General features: G+C 49.8%; 1 protein-coding gene across 1 annotated transcript; it reads right to left on the bottom strand.

Annotated features, from left to right (window-relative positions):
- Positions 1-21,676: 21,676 nt before the first annotated feature.
- On the bottom strand, positions 21,677-22,603 carry LOC311514842 (olfactory receptor 52M1-like; the record flags this gene model as incomplete). Its single annotated transcript, XM_084617549.1, has 1 exon — positions 21,677-22,603. The coding sequence occupies one exon, from the start codon at positions 22,601-22,603 to the stop codon at positions 21,677-21,679; it is 927 nt and encodes a 308-aa protein (XP_084473675.1).
- Positions 22,604-23,393: the final 790 nt, after the last annotated feature.

The following is a 23,393-nucleotide window of genomic DNA, read 5'->3' as shown; positions in this document are numbered from 1 at the left end:
GGTGGGTCAGTGTGTGTGTGGGGGGGGCAGAGGATTGTGTGTTTCGAGGTGTGTAGGGGCTGGTTGTGTGTGTAGGGCAGTGGATTGTGTGTTTCGAGATGTGTAGAGCCTGGGGTCGGACAGTGTGTGTGGAGGGCAGAGGACTGTGTTTCTGGATGTGTAGGGGCTGGGGTGGGTCAGTGTGTTTGTATGTGTGGGGGGGACAGATGACTGTGTGGTTTTGGGTGCGTAGGGCCTGGAGTGGGTCAGTGTGTGTGTGTAGGGCAGAGGACGGTGTATTTCGAGGCGTGTAGGGGTTGGGGTGTGTCAGTGTGTGTTGGTGGCAGAGGACTATGTGTTTTTGGGGTTGGGGTGGTCCAGGGAGTGTGGGGCAGAGGACTGTGTTTTGAGGTGTGTAGTGCCTGGGGTGTGTGTGTGTGTGTAGGGCACAGAGGACTGTGTGTTTTGGGGTGTGTAGGGGTTAGGGTGGTCCGTGTGTCTGGAGGGCAGAGGACTGTGTTTTCAGGTGTGTAGGGGTTGGGGTGAGTCAATGTGTGTGTGGGGGAGGGCAGAGGACTGTGTGTTTTGGGGTGTGTAGGGGTTGAGGTATGTCAGTGTGTGTTGGGGGCAGAGGACTGTGTTCTTGGGTGTGTAGGGGCTGGGATGGGCCATCGTGTGGGGATCAGAGGGCTGTGTGTTCTGAGGTGTGTAGGGGCTGGGATAGGTCAGTGTGAGGGGCAGAGGAGTGTGTGTTTCGAGGTGTGTAGGGGCTGGGATGGGGCATCGTGTGGGGAGCAGAGGGCTGTGTGTTCTGAGGTGTGTAGGGATTGTGGTAGGTCAGTGTGGGGGGCAGAGAAGTGTGTGTTTCGAGGTGGGTAGCAGCTGGCGTGGGCTATTCGTAGGCTTGGCAACGTTCAATTTTATTATTTAATCATTTTAATGGACAATGCCAATCTTTATTTTTAAGCATTTTTTCCCATTTTTATCAATTTACTTTTTCACGGTTCTGCAAAATTTGGGATTTTGAGAATTTTTTTTATGTGCATTGGTGAAAATTTTCACAGTTTCAGGAAATCATGGAGGGGACAGACAATGGTGTGTGTGGGGGTGACAGTAATTGAATGCCAGCAGATGTTGAGATTCAAAAAGTGAAAGCTTTATAACCATTAAAACACAAAAAGAAAAGGAGTACTTGTGGCACCTTAGAGACTAACCAATTTATTTGAGCATGAGCTTTCGTGAGCTACAGCTCACTTCATCGGATGCATGCCGTGGAAACTGCAGCAGACTTTATTTATACACAGAGAATATGAAAAAATACCTCCTCCCACCCCACTGTCCTGCTGGTAATAGCTTATCTAAAGTGATCATCAGGTGGGCCATTTCCAGCACAAATCCAGGTTTTCTCACCCTCCACCCCCCACACAAATTCACTCTCCTGCTGGTGATAGCCCACCCAAAGTGACAACTCTTTACACAATGTGCATGATAATAAAGTTGGGCCATTTCCTGCACAAATCCAGGTTCTCTCACCCCCTCACCCCCCTCCCAAAAACCACACATTAAAACACAAATTGTCAACATCGCATGGCAATGTACGCCCAGTAAATATCTTCCCACCAAGCTCTGAGGAGTTTTCCAGCAACCGGTTTCGTACTTTGCTGAGCTGTCTATTTTGATTTTTAGTGTCAGAAATATTGTTTGTTGGATTGTGGCTGTGCAGTGGAGCGACATTTACTGACACTTACCAATAAAAATCGAAGGTTTCCAAGTCCAGCTGGGTGGCAGGGCAGATAGTGTTTGTGGTGGGAGAGGGGGATGTGTGTTTTGGACCTTGCGTAGAGGGTGGGTCTCAGAGCTGAGCTCCGGCCCGAGCCCAAACTTCTACACTGCACTTTTACAGCCCTGCAGCCCAAGCCCCACTCAGCCGGCCCTTGGTGCCGTGGGTTTTTATTGCTCTATAGATGTACCCTTAGGGTCTAAGCTACCCCTCCAAGTGCTGAGAGACAGCTCAGGAGGCTGCAGGAGCCATCAGGCCTTTGCTCAGCCCTGCTTGACTGAAGCAGAGTTTGCGGGGCTGGAAGCTAGCGATGCAGAGCAGGGCCGGAGCACAAATATATGGATCCCAGGCCGCCCAAAGCCTGAGAAAGGGCAGTGTGTGCTTCACACACTGGGTGAGTTGAGGTAACCGGGTGCTAGTGGAGGCCTGTCCCCTGCATCAGCATCAGTCAACTTCTTGCCACGCCATGTGCTGCTCAAGGGCTCACTCTCTGTGGGAGACGTAGGCCTCAGGGCCTGCCTTAGATGGACCTTTGCACGACCTGCAGCCAGGGATGGGCAAAGCCACCAGGCCTGATTCTGATCCCACGGACCTCTCCCATGTAGATCAAGAGTAATTCCACGGACGTCGCTGGGTGGGTGCGGGTGGGAACTGGAACGGCCCTGCACCAGTTCCTACCCAGAGAGAATTCAGCTCAATGGCATTACACTGACATACAGCGAGTGGAGGCCTGGGCCCATGCTTTCTCCATCACACACACCTGGGGAATTTAGCACGCAACCAACTCAACATGACCGCCAGCCAGGCGGTGATACCTGCTTGTGTAACCCACACACCTCCTGGCTGTGGTGTTCTGTCCTGTCTAGTGGCACCAAGACCTCTTAGAGAGAGCGATTAATGAGTCTGCTCTACAGCCTTAGCTAAGAGCCGGTGGGCTTTTCGCTCATGCAATAGAGGCTCATGAACTAAGCTCCAGGGACCCCAGGTTCGATCCTGCCCACCGACGACTGGGGTCTGTCGGTGTTACACTTGGCTCACCAGTTAGTGGAGTCGTGGCCTAATGCCCACTTCTGCCCTGACCGAGTAGCAAACAGGACCCCCCCACCCCCAGTCACCCATTTCTTGACTTAAGTGGAGTGACATCAGAGATGAGTTTGGTCCCATGCAGCCATCAGGTGGGGCTCTCCACTGCTGCCCTAGACTAAACTCTCTCTCTGTGGATGGGCACATACCAATGACTTCTGTGGGAGAGACCCCCAGCCCCTGTTACTAGAATTTGGCTCTAGTGGTCCATGGCATGAAAGGTACTGGAGACCTGACAGTATATTTATGGGCCTTCAGCTGATTTTTCTTGCCTGACCTACAAACAAGACAAAGTTAAAAGTATCTAAAGATTTTTCCAGCCAGCTCCCCTCCCGGGGGTGCCGCTATGGCTGTGAGTCCAATTAGCGTTAACGAGATGGACGGTAAACATAGCACAAGGCCACAGTAGGGTTGATTAGCACTGGCCGGGAAGGCCTGGACGCAGGTGGGCCAATTAGCAGCTTGTAACAGTTGCCAGTTCCGCTGGGGGATTTTGCATCAGTTTCCACTTAATGAAAGCGACATGTTCAGATGGAAGAGCTTCCCTGGGGATGCTGGGCAAGCACTTGGACTCTGCACAAACAGAGACTGACATAAGTGCCTTCGTCTTATGTTAATAGCGAGCAAGGCCTGGTGGCCTGGAGGCTGTGGGTGATGAGGGGCAGGGGTTTTCGGAGAGTTTGGTTCAGATGCCTGGGCCTGATGATCTAGGCCGCAGCAGGCTTTGGCCTCCCTGTTTACGCTCCTCAGCCAGCCTGTCTCAGTAACGAGTCCCTTCCTTGCCGCCCCGTCTGTGTCCCAGCTTCTTCGCTCAGGTACCAGAGCCTTTATGGCCCCAGCGCGTCTCCTAAACCTTTGCACCCGCTGCAGCCGGTGCCTCCAATGAGGCGTTGTGGCAGCCGGTGCAAAGGCTTCTGGGGCATATCCAAGGCCCAAAGCCCTCTGCTTTGCTCAGCTCAAACAGGGGCCAGGGGGACAGCTGGGAAAGCGGGGCTCTGGCCTGGCCTGTCTGTGAGCGCCCGAGTCCTGAGTGGCCCCTGGGACGTGCGCCTGGTTTGCCCCAGAAACGTAATGTGTCAGGAAGTGATGTCACCGCGCAGCTCGCGGACCTTCTGGGTGCGGTGTTCGGTCCAGGGTTCGGCACCGCTTAGCGAGAGTTCGATGAGTCTGCTCTACAGCCTTAGCTAATGGCCAGCTGGCTTTTAGCTCATGCGGGAGAGACTCATGCACTAAGCTCCAGAGATCCCAGGTTCGATCTCGCCCGCCAACGACTGGGGTCTGTCGGCGTTACAACCGTGTCACTCAGTCTGGCCAATGTGGCAGCCTGGCTCCCTGCAGCACAATCCCGGACAGTGGTTCTCACCAATGAGGAGAGGCAGGGGCTGAACAAGCACCCCCCCACCCCCCCCGCAGCAGCCCCTGCTCTTCCAGGATTTTTGCAGCTAGATCCCAAGCAGCTATTGCTAGCCATTACTAACTACCCACCTTGGTGCCATTTGCAGCCTGTCTGCTTTGGGCCACACCATTTTGAGGCTTGTTTGTCTCACCCCATCTGCCTTGTAGTGCTGTGCTGTTTGTATGGCCCTGTCTGTGTAACAGCAGCGTGCTGCGTATGTGGGGCTGCTTGGGCCGAGTTGTGTTGCATTTTGCTCTCAGTAGAGTTGCGGCACCCAGCCATTTGTCCCGCCACCGTGTCATGGCCTTTGCGTGGCAACGTCCCGCTGTTTGAGTTACTACATCGTGACGGCTCTGCTGCAGCTTTGTGTCATGCCTGTGTCTCCGTGCCCCCCCAGTTGTGTTGTGCTGGCTGGCAGTGTTACAGTTATGTGCCATAGGCTTTGTGGGGCGACGGATGGTCGGAGAAGGAGCCATTTTCTGTGGAACTGTGTCATTCCATCAAACTTTTAAAGTGCTTTGCAAAATCCAGGCAAATTCACTCGAATTTCATCTCCGAAAACAGGGGGGGAAGTTCCATCAATGTCAAAACGTCCCATTTCTATATATACAAAACGAAATGTTTCAATTTTTCCTTTTGAAACAACTTTTAGTTTAAAAGCTTTTTCTATTTTGTGTGATGGTGTATAGTCCAAGACAAGACAAAATAAAAAGACCCAAAACACATTTTCCTTCTCAGCTAATTGAGAATGTTATTTGTTCTGGTGCAGAACAAAGCCAGATTTTGAAATCTCGGCTGCTTTGCAGAGGGGAATTTCCATTCTCCGCACAGCCCTCCTGCACCGTTTGCTACACGGCAACCTGCCAATGTTCTGTTTGTGTCCTGAGGTTGTGACGCATGATGCAAACCATGAGTTCCTGGCATCCCAGGTGGTCATAGCCCACATGTTCCTCATGGAGCCTGCATGTGGTACAGTCTGGCTCATGTTAACCACTGGGGGCCGTCATAAATTGTAACCCTGGTCCAAATTCTAAAGACTTCACTCCATCCTTCCTTAGGCCAAAGTCCCACTGGACTCCAGGAAGGTATTCTAAATTTACACTCGTCTAATGGAAAACAGAAGATGGCCCATTGGGGGTGTACAAGAGTAAGCAGATATGGAGACAACGCTGCAGGAGCTGGTCCCTTATGAATAATTTACTACGCACTCCGCACGGTGGAGAATTTCCCATGGTCTCACCTGGGCCAGCAGAGAAACCTGTTTGCTACATAGATGAGCCAAACCTAAACTTTTTTGAAGTTTGTAAAAGTTGGGTTAACTTTCCCCTCCCAGAGGCCCGTGCAGCTCCTGGAGCTGGAAGTGCTGAGATACGCAGAGAAAGCTTGTTTTGGTGACAAGCTCCTCTAAAAGTCAGATACACATCGAAACACAAGGGTGTGTTTCCAGGGGTCCTCCTGATCGTTGGAACATTGCAACTTCTGGTGTGGGGCTTTCAGCGCAGCGCGCGGGGCCTCTTTGGTGTTACAGCAGGGCACGGAAATGTCAGAAACTGGTTCAAACCTTTATTTGGGACGATATAAAAATTCAGTGCTCCAAAATTGGGCAGGTGGCCCAGCAGGCTGATCCACTCTGCCCTTTCCTCTGGCTCACATTATTTTTAGGCCACAAATGAGGTGAAATTTGTTTGGTCTCAGCCTAGCTGCTGATTTGTATGCATCTTAAAATCACTGCTCAGTGTGGGCACTGTTGGTCTACCGGTCTAGTATCTGCGTCCCTCTATTCAGGAAAACCCCAGCGTTGCTGGGCTGGGGCCCAGGACTGGAGGAGCTGTGGCAGGATAGAAGTGCAGGTGTACAGGCATGGTTATTGCTGGGTGGGTAATGCTGTCACACAGTGCTGGGGCTCGCTGCAATCAGTGCGGGCTGTCACCATTAGATGAACAGTAAGGGCCTGATCCTGTTCTCATTTGATCAATGGCAAACCTCCCATTTACATCAACAGTGCAGGATCAAGCCCTAGCGTACGCCAGTGACTTGCACCCCCGCAGAGACCCCTGCCTGCAGGTGGGACATTTGGCACGAGCTGGGAAATATGGCTAAGACTCGCAATGGGGATTTGACCTTAGGATCTGTTTTGCTAGGGCTAGGATGCTCAGAGGTTCATTCCTCTTAACCATAGTGTGTTGTGACAGCCTCTGTGTGTCCTGTGAACAGCCCCCAAATGCTCACAGATCCCCATCAGCAACCACTTGCAATAGCCCCCCCCCCAGTACTCTGCACCATTAGGCACAGTGTCAATTTCCTTGTCTCACATGGAGGGACCCTGACCCAAATGAGGAAAAGACATGCAGCATCTTTGCCTCTTCACAGATCCGTTGCTGGGCCAGACAGCTTCCTCGGCTCCTTTGGAACATCCCCGGCCGTGCTGCAGACACCTGTCAATAAAGCCCCAGGTTAACAACCCAGGCATTAGGCTTGTCCAGCAGCCGCGGGGTTAAGCTGTTGATTGCTTTTGGCTGCTTAACCCAAGGGTCGGATTAAAATTGGAAAGTTAGTCGCTGGCTAATGGGATAAGGTGCCCAGGGGTTAATTATCTGGCCGCAGGCCATTAGGCTACTTGTAATGAGGACCTGCTATTAAATGTTGCATGTAAACAAGGGAGAGTTACATTTTTCCTTGGGGGCCCACTTAATAAACAGTGGACAAACTCAAGGATCTCCGGTGACCCTTGGAGCAATCATGCCACAGGTAATGAGCAGGCACACAGGAGTTACAGATATGAAAGACAAACAAATACGAATTTAAAGGGCCTGCGACGGATTCTTTGTACCTATGGAATAAGGGTGTAAGAAATAGATTGTCAGTCAGGAATAGATCAGTATTGCAGATTTGATGATCTGTGTAAAAATGCACCCTGTTGCTGTCCCCCCGAATGACACTCCCATGCACCCCATGTATGTTATGCGTGCTCCGGCAGGGAGTTTGGGGGCAGCTTGGAGAGGGCTGGGTTAGCCTGATTCTGCCAAGGAGCTCTGGGTGTTATGAGCCAGCGACCCGATTCTTCTCTCAGTTACACCAGCGTAAAGCCAGAGTAACCACTGAACTCAGTGGGGAGGCTGCTGTAAGAGGGATGAGAATCAGGCTCACAGCTCTTCTCCCTACTCTTTTCTAACATACACTGTCTGGGCACCTGCAGTGCGAGCTGCCTGCCACATGATGGACCCTTTGGTCCGCAGAAGAGGCGTCAGCAGATAAAACAGGGGCTTGTTTATCTGGCTTTGTAGCTGAGATTTAAGTTCACAAAACTGACAGGCACATGGGAACAGGAGCTTTCTCCAGCTGCTCCTGCTTCTGGACCAGACTCTGACACCCTTCCTTACACCGGATAGTATCCCACTCTGTGAGTCGTCCCATTGAAACCACTGAGCCTGAGTGCAGAGTAGCGTACCACTCAGCCTGTGTCAGGATACCAGACTCTGGCCTTATGGTGCAAACTCTGAGCCTGCCCCAGCACCCACCCTGGGTTACCCCGTGGCATTTGGGGGAAAAAAGTCACGACATATAACAATAGTAAAGATTATTGATAAATAATTGCTTTTATTATCATGCTTATTATCTTTATTATTATTGCATCAGGGAAATAATAAATTCCTTATTTTAAGGGCCTGATTCTGCTCCCACTAAAGTTAATGGGAATTCTTCCAGTGTCTTCAATGGGAGCGAGGAACCGAGTCCAGTGTGACTATCAGATCACCGCGAGGCCTACAGAACCATTTTTTGCATCCTGCCCAAACAGTACCCACTTTTCTGTTCCCTTTCTACTCTATTTAACTTTAATTTTCCCAGAGGCAGCACAGTATAATGGATAAGGCCTGGCCTAGAGATTAGAGCTGGGCAAAATTTTGGGGGCTTCTTAAAAATATTTTTTTGGCTAAAAAATACAGCTGTGGGTCAATGGAAACATTTTGCAGCTTTGCCAAATTGTTTTAGCTGGGGAAAAAAACCCTAAACAAAACAAAACACCCCCACAAACAAACAAAAAAACACCCAAATCCCCCCAACCTCAAAATATTTTCTTTTTGACACTTTTCAGAATCAAATCTTTCCACTTTTTCAGGTGAAAGGTCATTTCATTTCAACTTTAATTCTATTAATTTTATCCAAAAAGGTAAAAGAGAGCTCAAAAACTAAACTAAATGTTTCACTTCTCCCCCAATGATTTCCCTCCCCTTTTTCGGTGTTCTAATTTTTTTTTTTTTTAAATATCATTTTGTGTCGACAGGAAATGAACGTTTCCCCTCTGCTTTCTTGGTGTGGCTTACTGAACTGGAAAATTAGTTGTTTGCACAGCTCTGCTGGGGACCTGGGTTCTGTTCACAGCTCTGCCATAGCCCTGCTGAGTGACCTCGAGCAAGTCACATCATAGCCCCATGCCTCAGTTTCCCCAACTGTAAAATGGGGATAATGAGCTTCTCCTCCTTTGAAAAGTGTGTTGATTTGTGTAGTAAGAAGAAAGCCTGATACATACACCCTTGTATCAGAGGCCTAGTATGAGGCAGGCCCTGCTCATAGAATCTGTCCAGAACAGGGCTGATATTGCAGAAATACACATTTCTAGGAAGTGCTAGGCACAGAGTACGCACATCCTGATATCAAGGTTGGTACAAAAAAATTCCCCAAGGATAGCAGGAACACACTGACCCCTCCTATAAGGTCAGGATAACAGTGCGTAATAGAGATGTGTTGATCTAGGCAACCTGTACAAGGTGATGGGTGATAACTAGCCACGTCGGGGGGCAATAACTCACTGTGTCAGAGGGGCAGTACATAGGTCTGCTGTGCCAGCTGTCTGCACAGGGCTGGGGCAGCACACGGAGCACACACACACGCAGCCGAACATCTAACCACAATATATATGGGTGAAAATCACCGTGTAAGAGCTAAGTACTATAATTATTCATGGATACAGACCCTGAGCCAGGGCACTTCTAGCTACAGTGTTGCTGGGATACCAGAGATATTTGAAGGAGTCTTGAGAAATTGCCCCCAAAACCTAAGACTAAAAACCTGAGGTAAGTACATAGGTCTGTCAATGCACCTCAGTTCCCGTCCTGTGGGGCACCCCACGTTTCTAGCCCTGGACTCTCACACACAGCTCTGCCAATGTACCAGGTCCTGACTCTCTGAATCTCTCTTCTCTTCTAGACCTCGGCTCTTCTGAATTGTGCAGGGTCTTTGATTGCATAGACCAGTCTTGTCAAAAGTCAGGACAGAGGGCTGGGAACAGCCTCTAGTCCATCAGGGGGAGAGGCAGAAGGGGTAACACCAATTATTTTGTGAACTGTTGTTTTTTTGCATACGCAGATCTCCAGGCCTCACTTGGCTGTGCTTTCTGCTTGTGTTGTTTCCAAAACACGCAGGCCAGTGTGGTCTTGTGTACCCGGCACACACACCTGCTTTGGTACAAACTACCATTTGTGCTTGCCCAAAGAGCACATGTGGCTAGGTGTGTACCTATATTCACACAACTGTTTGCACGATGGGAGTGTGTGCAAAGCAAGTGTGCAATTCTGCACAAACATGCTGAATGTTGAGCCCTCCATGTATTGCCAAAAGATCCCTATATTCACAAAAGTTCTGGCTGGGGAGCTGTGAGATCTGTCGTAATAACAGGGCCTAAAAATTTCCCCTTTAGTGTGAGCTCAACTGTTAAAAGTATGTGCGAGTTTGTAAGATGTCACAATGACCTTTAATGACAAATGTTGGTGGGAAAAGATATGAAAAGGAGACAGAAAAACTCAATTAGTCTAAATAAAAGGCCCTACTAATATGACTCAAGAACTCTGTTCAAATCATGGTTGGTAAACAAGAGAAGACGTGGAACCGGAAATGAACCAAAATCGGTGTGTCAGACATTACGCCAAAAGGTTGGCCCAAAAAACGAGAGGGATGAATTATGCTGCCCACTTCCTGCCTTTCTGGGTTTCTTAAAAAGAGACTTTGGAAAAAACCAGCCATCATCAGCTCTCTCATCCCTCATCCCACCTCGCATCCCAGCTCCTCTTGTCTTGTCTTGACTGACCCCAAGATTGGAGCAAACCAGATTGAAGGACTTTCTTTCAGGAGGAGACCGGCTGGCCTTGGTTTTGTTTAAGGAACTTCGTTTTCACCTGTGAGTTCTAAAAGTCATCCCATTATCACCCTGTCCAGTCCTCAGCCTACCAGCACTGCCCAGGCACGTAAGATAAGAACACAGAACTGCCGCACTGGGTCAGACCAAACATGTAGCCCAGTATCCTGTCTTCTGACAGTGGCCTGTGCCAGGTACTTAAGTGGGAATGAACAGAATAGGGTAATTATCGAGTGCTCCATCCCCTGTCATACACTGCCAGCATCTGGCATTGATCCTGTGTTGTATTTCCTTCCATTGTTGAGTTATTTTCTGCCCCACTGTTTCTTTCCTGCTATTCTATCTCACTCTCACAGCTTTTCGTCGAGTCCTGAAGTCAATCATAAGGCGTCCATCCAAACTTGCCTTGTTTAAGGAGAAAGGATCCAATCAGATCACTGCCCTGATCAGAGCGTATATAACCAGGGTCCAAGCAGCAGGTATCATGGTCGACTTGCCAGTCAAATCCTCCACTCGTAACTAACCAGTGATCCAGTGTTCCAAAAATATCACCTAATGGCATATTTCACCTGTCCTGTCTCTCCTGTCTCTCCTCTGCTTTGAGTCTGTTTGTTAAGAGAAGGATCAGTGACGGCCCTTCACTTCAGGATCGAGAGTAAAATTAGCCTTCTCCTTTTCACTGAAGAAACGTTGCTCTGAAAATAAGAGGCTGATATTTTGGCTCCAAAAGGAGAGACTTCAATAAGGTCTGACTAAGTTTGTTTTGCGTCATCACTCAACCGCAGTTTAACTAGACATGCTTGTTTTCATTTCTTGTGTTTAGTCAAGAAACTTTCACTTGGAATGAATGCTTCTGGGTGTTTGCCAAGCAGCTGTGTAAAACCAAGGGCTCTGTTTAAAAATAACCCCAAACCTGCCTATCACTGTTTAATGTTGGACTGTCAAAGAGTTTATAAACACCTTTAACTCTTTAGGCCTTTAAGATCAATGTCGATATAACAGATCCTAAATGTAGGAGATATCACAGGAGGTCACCAATCTTGCTGGTAGCTCCCTCAGTGTCCTCTCCCCAGCAGCGGCCAAGGCAGGCTGTTGCAAAGGAAGGCAAAAAGGCCGATAATGCAGCTGGCTAATTGCTCAGTGTGATAGACGAGGGGAAAGGTTCCTTCTCACCCCCTGGTGAGATTAACTGATGCTATTTTGGTTTCCCTTTTCTTAGTTTCTATAGTTAATCATGATGGGGCTGCACATGGGCTCAGAATACCCCTGAAATTTGCAGGAATCCAGGCCTACTTAGTGATTCAAGCCCCTCCCATAGTTTGTATAATTGTCCACCCCTTTCCAAAACCGAGCCACAGGGCCTGAGTCTCCTCTAAGCTTACATGGGTGTAAATCTGGAGTAGTCCCACTGGGGTCAATGGAGGGCCAACAACAGCACCAGGGGGGCAGTGAGAGAGAAGAGAATCCGTAGGACTAGGAAGCTACAGAAAGTCTTGGACTCAGCTGCAGAATTTCTTTGGGGCTGCTGGTAGTGATGAGTTCTCTTTGTTAATGCTGAGCTGAGCTCATGGTTTCACCCCACCGAGATTTTCCCCTGCTCTCTGCATCTCCACAACAGACACAAAGAGCGGAAATGCCAGACCCAGCACCGTTGGTACCGACCGGTATAACTTCGTTACAGTTATGGTGCCCCGGGGTCAAACTCCCATGCTGCTGCAGAGACCTCCATCCAGCCTTCTAAAGTATGATCTCTGGAGCACAGTGACACATGAAGGGGTTAAAGGCTAGTGCTGGTGGGTTTTTGCTGCGTATCTCTGCTCTGGACTCATGGGCGTGTGGGCCAAAATTCTGCTCTCAGTGACACTGGGACGACCCTGTCAAAGTCAGTGGGAAGGTTGACACAAGGGTAAAGGAGAACAGAACCTGCCCCTGTATCTTTAACCCCTGGGACATTTGTTGTTTGAGTGGTGGGGTGTGGAACGAAGGCTGGGGTTCCTGGATTGTGATCACGCAGCTCCTTGCAGACCGCAGCCGATGGAATCGTGCTTCTGTATAGCACCCTCTCCATCTTCCCCTGAACACCCACAGCTGATGATGCTTTTGTGGCTCATTCTCTGTCACTGATTTCACTACTGATGTCCGCTCCATGGTGCTCAGTCTGCTGAACCCAACTCCCCGTGCTGGGGCTGGGCTATGTGGTGGATAGGTGGATGAATGATTGGTTTGCCAGCCCGGAGATGGCAGAGGAAGCTGTATGAGTGCATGTGACCACCCAGAGAGAGGGTGCTGAAGGAAAAGAGGCAAGCACTGAGCCCAAAGGGACCACACGGAGAGTGGGAGAGGGAGGAGCGGTGCTGGAAGGAATGGCCAGAGAAGCAGGGCAAGGTGGGATTCTGAAAACCAAGGGAAGACGTGATCACTATGTTGAAAGCAGTGGAGTGGTCATGGAGGAGGAGGACAGAATATTGTCTCAAGCCTGCTAAAAATAGCAATGTGGGTGTCCTGGCTCAGGCTGGAGCTCAGGCCCTGACGTCTAGGGGGTCGGGTGAACTTGACAGCCCCATTTCCAGCCTGCAGCAGAACATCCACACTGCTATTTTTAGCACTCTAGCTTGAGCCTCGCTAGCGCAAGTCTGTTTACCCAGGCTGGGAGACTCACTCCCAAGTTCAATGCAAACAGGCCCAAAGACGTCATCAGAGACCTTGTTGAGAGCCATTCAGTGGAGTGGAGCTGGAGGAAGATGCAATAATGGGGATGCAAGGTGGAGTGGAATGAGAGGCACTCAAGCTAGTGGGACTGAATGTCTAGCATGCGGAGGTGAGAGGTGAAGGGAAGACGTGTCCAGGTTTATGGGTTAATTAGGTGTCCATGCACCTCGCAGATAGTGGTAAAACTGCAGAATCCATTCTCATGGTCCATGGCTGTGGGACCAGATCTGCAGCTGATGAAAATCAGCCCATGGAGCTACAGTGATTTGCCATTTTGCCTGAGAAGATCTCAGGAAGGCAACAAGAAGCTGTTGCCAGAAGCTGGGATTGGGTGTCAGGGGATGGATCACTTAATGATAAACTGTCTGTTCATGCCCTATGGGGCACCTGGCATTGACCAAGGTCAGAGGACAGGATATTGGGCTGGATGGACCTTTGGTCTGACCCAGTATGGCTGTTCTTATGTTCTAACAACCCACAAGAGGTTAAGACAACAGAGTCCCAGGATGTAACATCAGGAAGTTCAGCTTTATACTTCTGCAAATCCTGCGTTCTTCAGACATCAGCTTCTACCATTACAGGCGTTCTAGTTCTCAATGTGTTGTTCAACCAGGTATCTGCACGCAACAAACCATGTTTCAGAGGTGCCATCCTGTAATCTCACAGAGCTACGTGCTGATCAGAATCTGACTCTGCAGCCTTTTGTCAGTAGCTGTTTTATTATTGTAACATCATTTTCCCTGGGGGTTTTCTTTTAGTACTAGTAACGTGTGTTCTGGCACCACATTGTCTTGTTTCCCAGTGTCCAGTTTAAGAGGAATACAATCCATTTGTCGTCAGATTGACGCTCCCTTCACTGCTGCAGTGGTGTCCACCGGCTTTATGAAAAATTCCTCCAAGCTAGTGGCGTTTCATCCCTTGTGTTCATGCTTGCAAACTCTTGAAAAGTGATGGAATCCACTGCCGGTTTTGCCTTTCCCTCGTATCCTGGGCATTGTCCTGGCTTGTGCTGGTTTTCACAGCCCGTGCAGCTCCATGTGCTGGTCCTGCTTAATTTGGATTTTGAGCTCTGCCTCCCTTTCTGCCACAGATCTCTTTTCATGTGGTATTTTGGCTTCTCTCTTATATCTCCAGTGTCCACCCTCCATTAGCTTCAGTCCGGTGCCTTCTGTTGGTTGGCAAATTCTAATTGCTTCATCAAGGGTTAATTCCCCCCCCGTAGTTTTCCCCTGTATTTTTTGTTCTGGATTCTAATTGCAACCTGGTCTCTTATTAGGAATGCTGTTAGCCCCCGCTCCCACCCCCCGAAATAGCAAGACTGGCTCTTCAGCCGTAGATCTGTCACAAACTCCTCTCTACCGGCGCTTTCTTTTTGCACCCTCGGGTTAAAAATATTTCACGCGTATGTTTCGTTTTTACATGGAAGGCAGCTCTCCTCCATACGGGTTCAGAGTTAGCCTCCCCAGTCTGAGTTAACTGAGAACTAGTAGACACTTCAAGTGCACCAGAACCTGCTATTGTCACAAAGAAGGCTTCATGCTGATTGCCTGTTTTCACTAGCACCCATCTCTGGCAGGTATCAATCTCTTCTGGTTGTCTTCCACGTTTCCAGGGAGTTTCAGCTCTGGTGGAGCTTTTAGCTGCACCGTTCTTCCACTCAGGTTATTTTAGTTAATTTCTGCTCCTGGTGCCGTTTGGGATTCAGTAATCACTCTGAGCCCAAAGGGTTAGACTGGTGGTCCCCAAACTTTTCACGTTGCACTGCCCCTTACCACTGTCCCTGCCCCCCCGGCCCCAGGATCCGCAGTCAGGAAGTGGGCCACAAGCGGGGCTGCGGCTCCGGGGGTGGGGGAGTGCAGACAAGGGTAAGGGGGCTGAGAGTGGGGCCAGAACCATAGCCGGTCTGGGAGCCAGAAGTTGAGGCCGGGGCCACAGCTGAGGGCGAGGCCCCAGCACAGCTGGGGGTAGAGCGGGGCTGGGTGGCGCTCCCTGCCCACCCCCTATGGGGGCTGGCCCAGACTCTGCCACCCCCCCAAACGTTCCTCTGTGCCCCCTAGGGGGGCGTGCCCCATAGTTTGGGGACCACTGGGTTAGAGGAAGATCCTCTTTATTCAGGAACGCTGTTCCAACTACAACGGCAGCCTGCCTCTGCCTGACTTCCTGTCTGGGAAGCCAAACCATGAAAGATACAATTCCCAATCCTGCCAGCTTCCCAGGTCGTGGCTCCCTCCGCTGGCAGGCTGCTGTACTGGAGGTCAGGCTGGAGGCTGGATGGGAGCAAGGTGTGGGTGCCAGGGGAAGTTTCCAGCAATGGTGGAGCCGATTCATAGATTCCCAGGCCATTGGGATCATCTAGCCTGCACAACAGAGGCCAGGGCACTGCTCCCAAACACTCTCAACAGAGAGAGCTTCTTGAGTCTGTCGCTCTCAGGCAGGTTTTCTACCCCTTGAATCATTCTCCCGGCTCTTCTCTGACCCCTCTCCAATTGATCAGCGTCCTTCTTGCGCTGTGGGTAGCAGAACTGGTCACTGTATTCCAGCAGCGGCTGCTGTCAGATCAGCAGGCAAAGACTGAATTCCAAGCTGCCTACAGCACTGGGCTGGCACAGAGCAAACTAAACAACCCCACCAAAAACCAAAGACCAAGCCCTTTCCACATCAGGTTTTCTCTGGGTTTTAAACTTCCTTCATCCATTGAAAACCACTCAGGCTAGTCTGGCAGCGCTGCCAGCACTTTCCAGGGGCAACATCTCCCCGAAACCACCTGGAGGCCACCAATAGCCCAACCCCAATCAGTGCCGAAGTACATCAGCAAGAATCCAGTCCTTTAAACCAAGTTCCCAGCATGCATCGGGCTCTCCTTAGCACAACTCAGTTAAGGCCTTTCCCTGAGTTCCATGGCAACAGTTCCCCAGTCTAGAGGCCTTAAATTACAGCCTGTAATGATGATGCCTCTGGCAGGACACAACTGAGAGTATCAGTTGAGGACAAATTGCTTAGAGCAGGGCAGTCACAGCCCCAGGCTGGTGGTTCTCCACCTCTAAGGCACATCAAACCAGCCAAACAGAGAGGACTTTGGTTTCACCCCACTGGCTAAGGTGAGTCATACAAACAATTCCCTTAGACACTCCAGTGTCCCAGTATTACCACCCATGCCACTCGTTATGGGGAGGAATGGTTATGAAAACCAACACCCCAGTAAAGAAAAAACGTTCTCTCGATCCCAAAGGACCAAGCCCCAGACCCAGGTCAATATACAAATCAGATCTTACTCACAAATCACGCTGTTGCCAATCCTTTAGAATCTAAAATCTAAAGGTTTATTCAGAAAAAGAAAGAAATATCGATGAGAGCTAGAATTGGTTAAATGGAATCAATGACATACAGTAATGGCCAAGTTCTCAGTTCAGGCATGTAGCAGTGATGGAATAAACTGCAGGCTCAAATCAGCTTGGCTTAATGGTGAAATCCTAGCGGATCTTAAACATAAAAGAGAAGCTTACAAGAAGTGGAAGGTTGGACATATGACCAGGGAAGAGTATAAAAATATTGCTCGGGCATGTAGGAATGATATCAGGAGGGCCAAATCGCACCTGGAGCTGCAGCTAGCCAGAGATGTTAAGAGTAACAAGAAGGGTTTCTTCAGGTATGTTGGCAACAAGAAGAAAGCCAAGGAAAGTGTGGGCCCCTTACTGAATAAGGGAGGCAACCTAGTGACAGAGGATGTGGAAAAAGCTAATGTACTCAATGCTTTTTTTGCCTCTGTTTTCACTAACAAGGTCAGCTCCCAGACTGCTGTGCTGGGCATCACAAAATAGGGAAGAGATGGCCTGCCCTCTTTGGAGATAGAGGTGGTTAGGAACTATTTAGAAAAGCTGGACGTGCACAAGTCCATGGGGCCGGACGAGTTGCATCCGAGAGTGCTGAAGGAATTGGTGGCTGTGATTGCAGAGCCATTGGCCATTATCTTTGAAAACTCGTGGCGAACCGGGGAAGTCCCGGATGACTGGAAAAAGGCTAATGTAGTGCCAATCTTTAAAAAAGGGAAGAAGGAGGATCCTGGGAACTACAGGCCAGTCAGCCTCACCTCAGTCCCTGGAAAAATCATGGAGCAGGTCCTCAAAGAATCAATCCTGAAGCACTTGCATGAGAGGAAAGTGATCAGGAACAGCCAGCATGGATTCACCAAGGGAAGGTCATGTCTGACTAATCTAATCGCCTTTTATGATGAGATTACTGGTTCTGTGGATGAAGGGAAAGCAGTGGATGTATTGATTCTTGACTTTAGCAAAGCTTTTGACACGGTCTCCCACAGTATTCTTGTCAGCAAGTTAAGGAAGTATGGGCTGGATGAATGCACTATAAGGTGGGTAGAAAGCTGGCTAGATTGTCGGGCTCAACGCGTAGTGATCAATGGCTCCATGTCTAGTTGGCAGCCGGTATCAAGTGGAGTGCCCCAAGGGTCTGTCCTGGGGCCGGTTTTGTTCAATATCTTCATAAATGATCTGGAGGATGGTGTGGATTGCACTCTCAGCAAATTTGCGGATGATACTAAACTGGGAGGAGTGGTAGATACGCTGGAGGGGAGGGATAGGATACAGAAGGACCTAGACAAATTGGAGGATTGGGCCAAAAGAAATCTGATGAGGTTCAATAAGGATAAGTGCAGGGTCCTGCACTTAGGACGGAAGAACCCAATGCACAGCTACAGACTAGGGACCGAATGGCTAGGCAGCAGTTCTGCGGAAAAGGACCTAGGGGTGACAGTGGACGAGAAGCTGGATATGAGTCAGCAGTGTGCCCTTGTTGCCAAGAAGGCCAATGGCATTTTGGGATGTATAAGTAGGGGCATAGCGAGCAGATCGAGGGACGTGATCGTTCCCCTCTATTCGACATTGGTGAGGCCTCATCTGGAGTACTGTGTCCAGTTTTGGGCCCCACACTACAAGAAGGATGTGGATAAATTGGAGAGAGTCCAGCGAAGGGCAACAAAAATGATTAGGGGTCTGGAACACATGACTTATGAGGAGAGGCTGAGGGAGCTGGGATTGTTTAGCCTGCAGAAGAGAAGAATGAGGGGGGATTTGATAGCTGCTTTCAACTACCTGAAAGGGGGTTCCAAAGAGGATGGCTCTAGACTGTTCTCAATGGTAGCAGATGACAGAACGAGGAGTAATGGTCTCAAGTTGCAGTGGGGGAGGTTTAGATTGGATATTAGGAAAAACTTTTTCACTAAGAGGGTGGTGAAACACTGGAATGCGTTACCTAGGGAGGTGGTAGAATCTCCTTCCTTAGAGGTTTTTAAGGTCAGGCTTGACAAAGCCCTGGCTGGGATGATTTAACTGGGAATTGGTCCTGCTTCGAGCAGGGGGTTGGACTAGATGACCTTCTGGGGTCCCTTCCAACCCTGATATTCTATGATTCTATGATTCTATGATAAGTCTCTGGAGTCCATCCACACCTGGGATGGGTCATTCAGTCCTTTGTTCAGAGCTTCAGTTTGTAACAAGGTTCCTCCTGAAGTAAGAAGCAGGATTGAAGACAAGATGGAGGGGTTTCCAGGGCCTTTTATATTCTTTCTCTTGTGGATGGAAACCCCTTGGTTCTTCTGTGCAAAATCACAGCAACAAGATGGACTTTGGAGTCACATGGGCAAGTCACATGTCCATGCATGACTCAGTTCTTTACAGGCTGACACCATTGTTTACATGTTAGTTTGAACGTTCCCAGGAAAGCTCAGATGTGGTCTGGAGTCTCCCAAAATTCACTGTTGAGTTAAGTGTTTCTTGACTGGGCACTTACTCAAAATAGTCCTTTCTCAAGAAGCTGACCAAATGCTTCACTGAGGCTACTTAGAATCAAAACACATTGAGATACAAGTACATAGCCAATATTCATAACTTCAACTACAAAAATGATACACACATACAGATAGCATAATCATAACCAGCAAATCATAACCTTTTTATGGACATCTCACACAACAACCTTTGTACAATATTTTCTGCAAATATATAACAGTGGTTACAACAATGATCTATACGGTCACAGTTTATGTCAATAACATCACATAGCCAGCGTCTCGCAGGCAGGGCAGACCCACTGCTTCCATAATTATGACAGGAGGAAGGTGGGGATGGACTTGAAGAGGCAGGAGGGTTAGAAGGTAGCTTTCTGGGGGCTGGGGAGGGCTGGGGAGGGCAAGCTAGGAACCAGTTAAACAGGTGCCAGAAAGGAGGGAGGTGATGGTTAAGCAGGAGGAAGTGGGTGCTTGGGCTAGGGAGCTGACATACACCATCTCGTCCGACTGTGACTCACGGGGAGAATCGTGCCTGTCACTGCAAGGGTTAGGCCCTCGGTCAGTGCCAGGCCACAAGGTGGGGATGCGGGGAAGAGAGGACGGGCTCATGACCGCTGGTGGGGACTCTTTCCCCGGGGCAGTGGGAGCGAGGGGAGTGACAGCTGCTGTGCACGTCCCTTTGGTGGCTGCCCATGTGCCAGGCAGCGAGGGACGTGCTGGTGATTCGGGGATCCCAAACCGCAGGCCGGAAGGGCGCCTTTCATGTCTCTGTGCCCAGCATACTGAGCGGGCTGGGGCCAGCGTGTTCCAGCCTCCCACTGCAGCTTGAGCCCTGGGAAAGCCCAAACCTTGGCGACTGTGGTAGCTGGGGGCGGGCAGGCGATTCTGTCCCATGCAAACTCCCCGCCTTCCATCACTTGTGGCTCCCCTGTGGGCAGTCAGAGCTCAACCTCATACTTTCACTTGTATGCCCACACCAGCACTGTCCCTCACCCCCTCACATGCCTCTCCCCAGGAGTTCCTTGTGTAGCCCCTTCGGGTTTAGCGAGCATGGCCCCTTTAAATCTTTTTCCTAGGTGGGGAGCGGGAGCAGTGAGAGAAAGGAGGGAAACTCCAGGTGGGGCGCTGGAGCCAGAGAGAGGGAGAAGGGCTGCAGCCCACAGGCCCTTGCAAAGTGAAGCAGCAGAGAACCTGCCTGAAGCCTGGGAAGGACAGGGCGGCCGATCGGGAACACCCCAGGACAGGAGCCAGGAGGAGCACTGTGCCAGGAGGGAATCGCCCGAGAAGGACAGGCTGGAGCTGGACCCAGTATCCCGGCTGCCCAGAGCTGCATGGGGCTGTGAGTCCTGGGGGTTGTGACTCTGCATTGGGAATAAGGAGGGAGGCTGTAGCTAGTTAAGTGGGGAGGTTGTCGCTCTGTGTGGCTTTGCAGAGAGCGTCAGAAGAGGGCACCGGAGGGGTTTGTTGGGGAAAGTTCACCGGTGTCGAAGATAACCAGGAGCACCCAAGACTCCCCACCGGACTGGAACTTTGCTCGGGACTCCTGACCTCTGTGCGCAGACACATTGCTCAGTGTTTGCCCTTTCAGACTGTGCTACCCCTGGGCCTTTGGGGCCTTGGTTTGGGTGCAACCCTGTTCTACTGCTCTCCCTATATTTCCCCTTGTTGTTTTTCTCCTCTCATCCCTCTGTAAATAAATATCTCCCTTTGTTATATCCATTGTACTTTTCCTGTGTGTGTGTTTGTGTTCACTCTTGGGGGTTTGGAACAGGTGCCCCTGGGGTGGAAGGGATTTTTCCTGCTGCATTCCTGTGCACGCCTTCTCTTGGCCAGAGCTGCATGCAGAGCAGACTCCATATTGGCCACGAGGGCGCTAAAGTTACACTTGTAATGCTCCTTCCCTCCCCATCACTCACCCACCTACTGACAGGTTTCAGAGTAGCAGCCGTGTTAGTCTGTATCCACAAAAAGAAAAGGAGTACTTGTGGCACCTTAGAGACTAACAAATTTATTTGAGCATAAGCTTTCGTGAACTACAGCTCACTTCATCAGATGCATGCAGCGGAAAATACAGTGGGGAGATTTATATACACAGAGAACATGAAACAATGGGTGTTACCATACACACTGTAACCAGAGCGATCACTTAAGGTGAGCTATTACCAGCAGGAGAGGAAAAAAAACCTTTTGTAGTGATAATCAAGGTGGGCCATTTTCAGCAGTGGACAAGAACGTCTGAGGAACAGTAGAGGGGGGGAAATAAACAGGGGAAATAGTTTTACTTTGTGTAATGACACATCCACTCCCAGTCTTTATTCAAGCCTAATTTAATGGTGTCCAGTTTGCAAATTAATTCCAATTCAGCAGTCTCTCATTGGAGTCTGTTTTTGACGTTTTTTTGTTGTAATATTGCGACTTTTAGGTCTGTAATCGAGTGACCAGAGAGATTGAAGTGTTCTCCGATGGGTTTTTGAATGTTATAATTCTTGACGTCTGATTTGTGTCCATTTATTTTTTTACATAAAGAGTCTCCAGTTTGGCCAATGTACATGGCAGAGGGGCATTGCTGGCACATGATGGCATATATCACATTGGTAGATGTGCAGGTGAACGAGCCTCTGATAGTGTGGCTGATGTGATTAGGCCCTATGATGGTGTCCCCTGAATAGATATGTGGGCACAGTTGGCAACGGGCTTTGTTGCAAGGATACGTTCCTGGGTTAGTGTTTTTGTTGTGTGGTGTGTGTTTGCTGGTGAGTATTTGCTTCAACAGACAGCCGCTCAACCTGAAGCAAATACTTAAATTTTAAGCACTCTCTGCCATATCTGTTTGGTCCTCGCCCCATACACAATGGGGTTCAGCATGGGTGGGACCAGGAGGTAGAAGTTGGCCAGCAGGATGTGGATGCGAGGAGACACATTTTGGCCGAACCGGTGTGTCAGCGATGAGGCGACAATGGGTGTGTAGAAGGCCAGGATGGCGCAGACATGGGAGATGCAGGTGCTGAAGGTCTTGAGGCGGGCATCAACTGAGGCTAGCCTGAGCACGGCCCGCAGGATCATGATGTAGGACAGGACAATGAACAGCAAATCCATGAGCAGCACCAGAAAGCCAATAGTCAGGCCATAGAGATTGCTGATGGTGATATCCCCACACACCAGTATCACAACTGCCATGTGCTCACAGTAGGAATGTGCGATGATGTTGGTCCTGTAGTACGCGTACCGTTGGACAAGTAGGAGCAGTGGAGAGATGTACAACATGCCCCGGATCATGGCCACCAGCCCAATCTTGGATACGATCATGTTGGTCAAGACGGTCTTGTGCCTCAGTGGGTTGCAGATGGCGATGTAGCGGTCGAAAGCCATGGCCAGGAAGATCCCAGACTCTATGGTTGAGAAGGAGTGTATGACAAACATCTGGAGGAGGCAGGCTTCCAAGCTGATTTCTCTGTAACTGAACCAGAAGATGGCCAGCAGCTTGGGCATGGTGGAGGTGGAGAGGACTAGGTCGATGACGGCCAGCATGGAGAGGAAGTAGAACATGGGCTCATGCAGGCTCGGCTCCGTCTTGATGATGAAGAGGATGGTGCAGTTCCCCAGGATGGCGATGACGTACATGAAGCAGAAGGGGATGGAGATCCAGACATGCAGGGTTTCCAGCCCAGGGATGCCGATCAGGAGGAACTTTGCGGGATGGAAGCAGGAGCCATTGAAAGGTAACATGATGCATTTCCTGCGCCAGATGAGACTTCAAGAGATGCTTCTGGCCCTATAATGAGAGGCAGCGGGTGCTAGTTGGCAGAGATTGCATTGCCTCTAACTAGTACTTAGGAGTCTAGTGCTGGGAAGAAACAGATCTACCAGCCTGACCACACTGTCCCCACTTAACAAATAATTAACCATCGATGGTGAGGTTCTGTGGCCTGTGCTATGCAGGGGGTCCGAGGAGATGATGCAAACGGGCCCTTCTGGCCTTCAAATCTATGAGGCACTGATTCAATTAGGGCATGATCCAACTCTTACTGAAATCAACGGGGAGTCTTTCCATTGATGTCAGTGGAGCTGGATCGGTAGCTCTTCGATAGCATTTTTCTCTTGGACATTTCTATGAATACGACCCCTATGTGCAGCAACACTAGACTGGATAAACGTGACCAGCGTTGTCAACCTGCAGGGGTGTGTGTGGTGGGGTTACTGTCTCTGCGAAAACACACACTTTGCATTTCTTGTCATTTCTGTATGTGGCCAGTCATGCCCTAGGTGGCCTTGATGGAGGGGGGACATTTAATTTCTCTGTCTGTCTGTCTTAGCTTCCCCTCCCATTCCAGCACTGCTTCCTGCATTCGCCTGGCACAATTAAGCAGAGACAGAATGATCTCTTTTAGGGCATGAATGACAGCAATGCATGTTATTTAGGGACAATACCATCACAACCCCTGGGCAGAGGTGGTGGAATGAGATGCTAAGAAAGAAACAATGAATAAAAAAAGCAGACTTTCTAAGAAAACGTTTT

This window comes from Lepidochelys olivacea, assembly GCF_965140295.1.
Source record: "Lepidochelys olivacea isolate rLepOli2 genome assembly, chromosome: 1".
Lineage (NCBI taxonomy): Eukaryota > Metazoa > Chordata > Testudines > Cheloniidae > Lepidochelys > Lepidochelys olivacea.
Note: the sequence above shows the minus strand (reverse complement) of the source record. Positions and strands in the feature narration are given on the sequence as shown.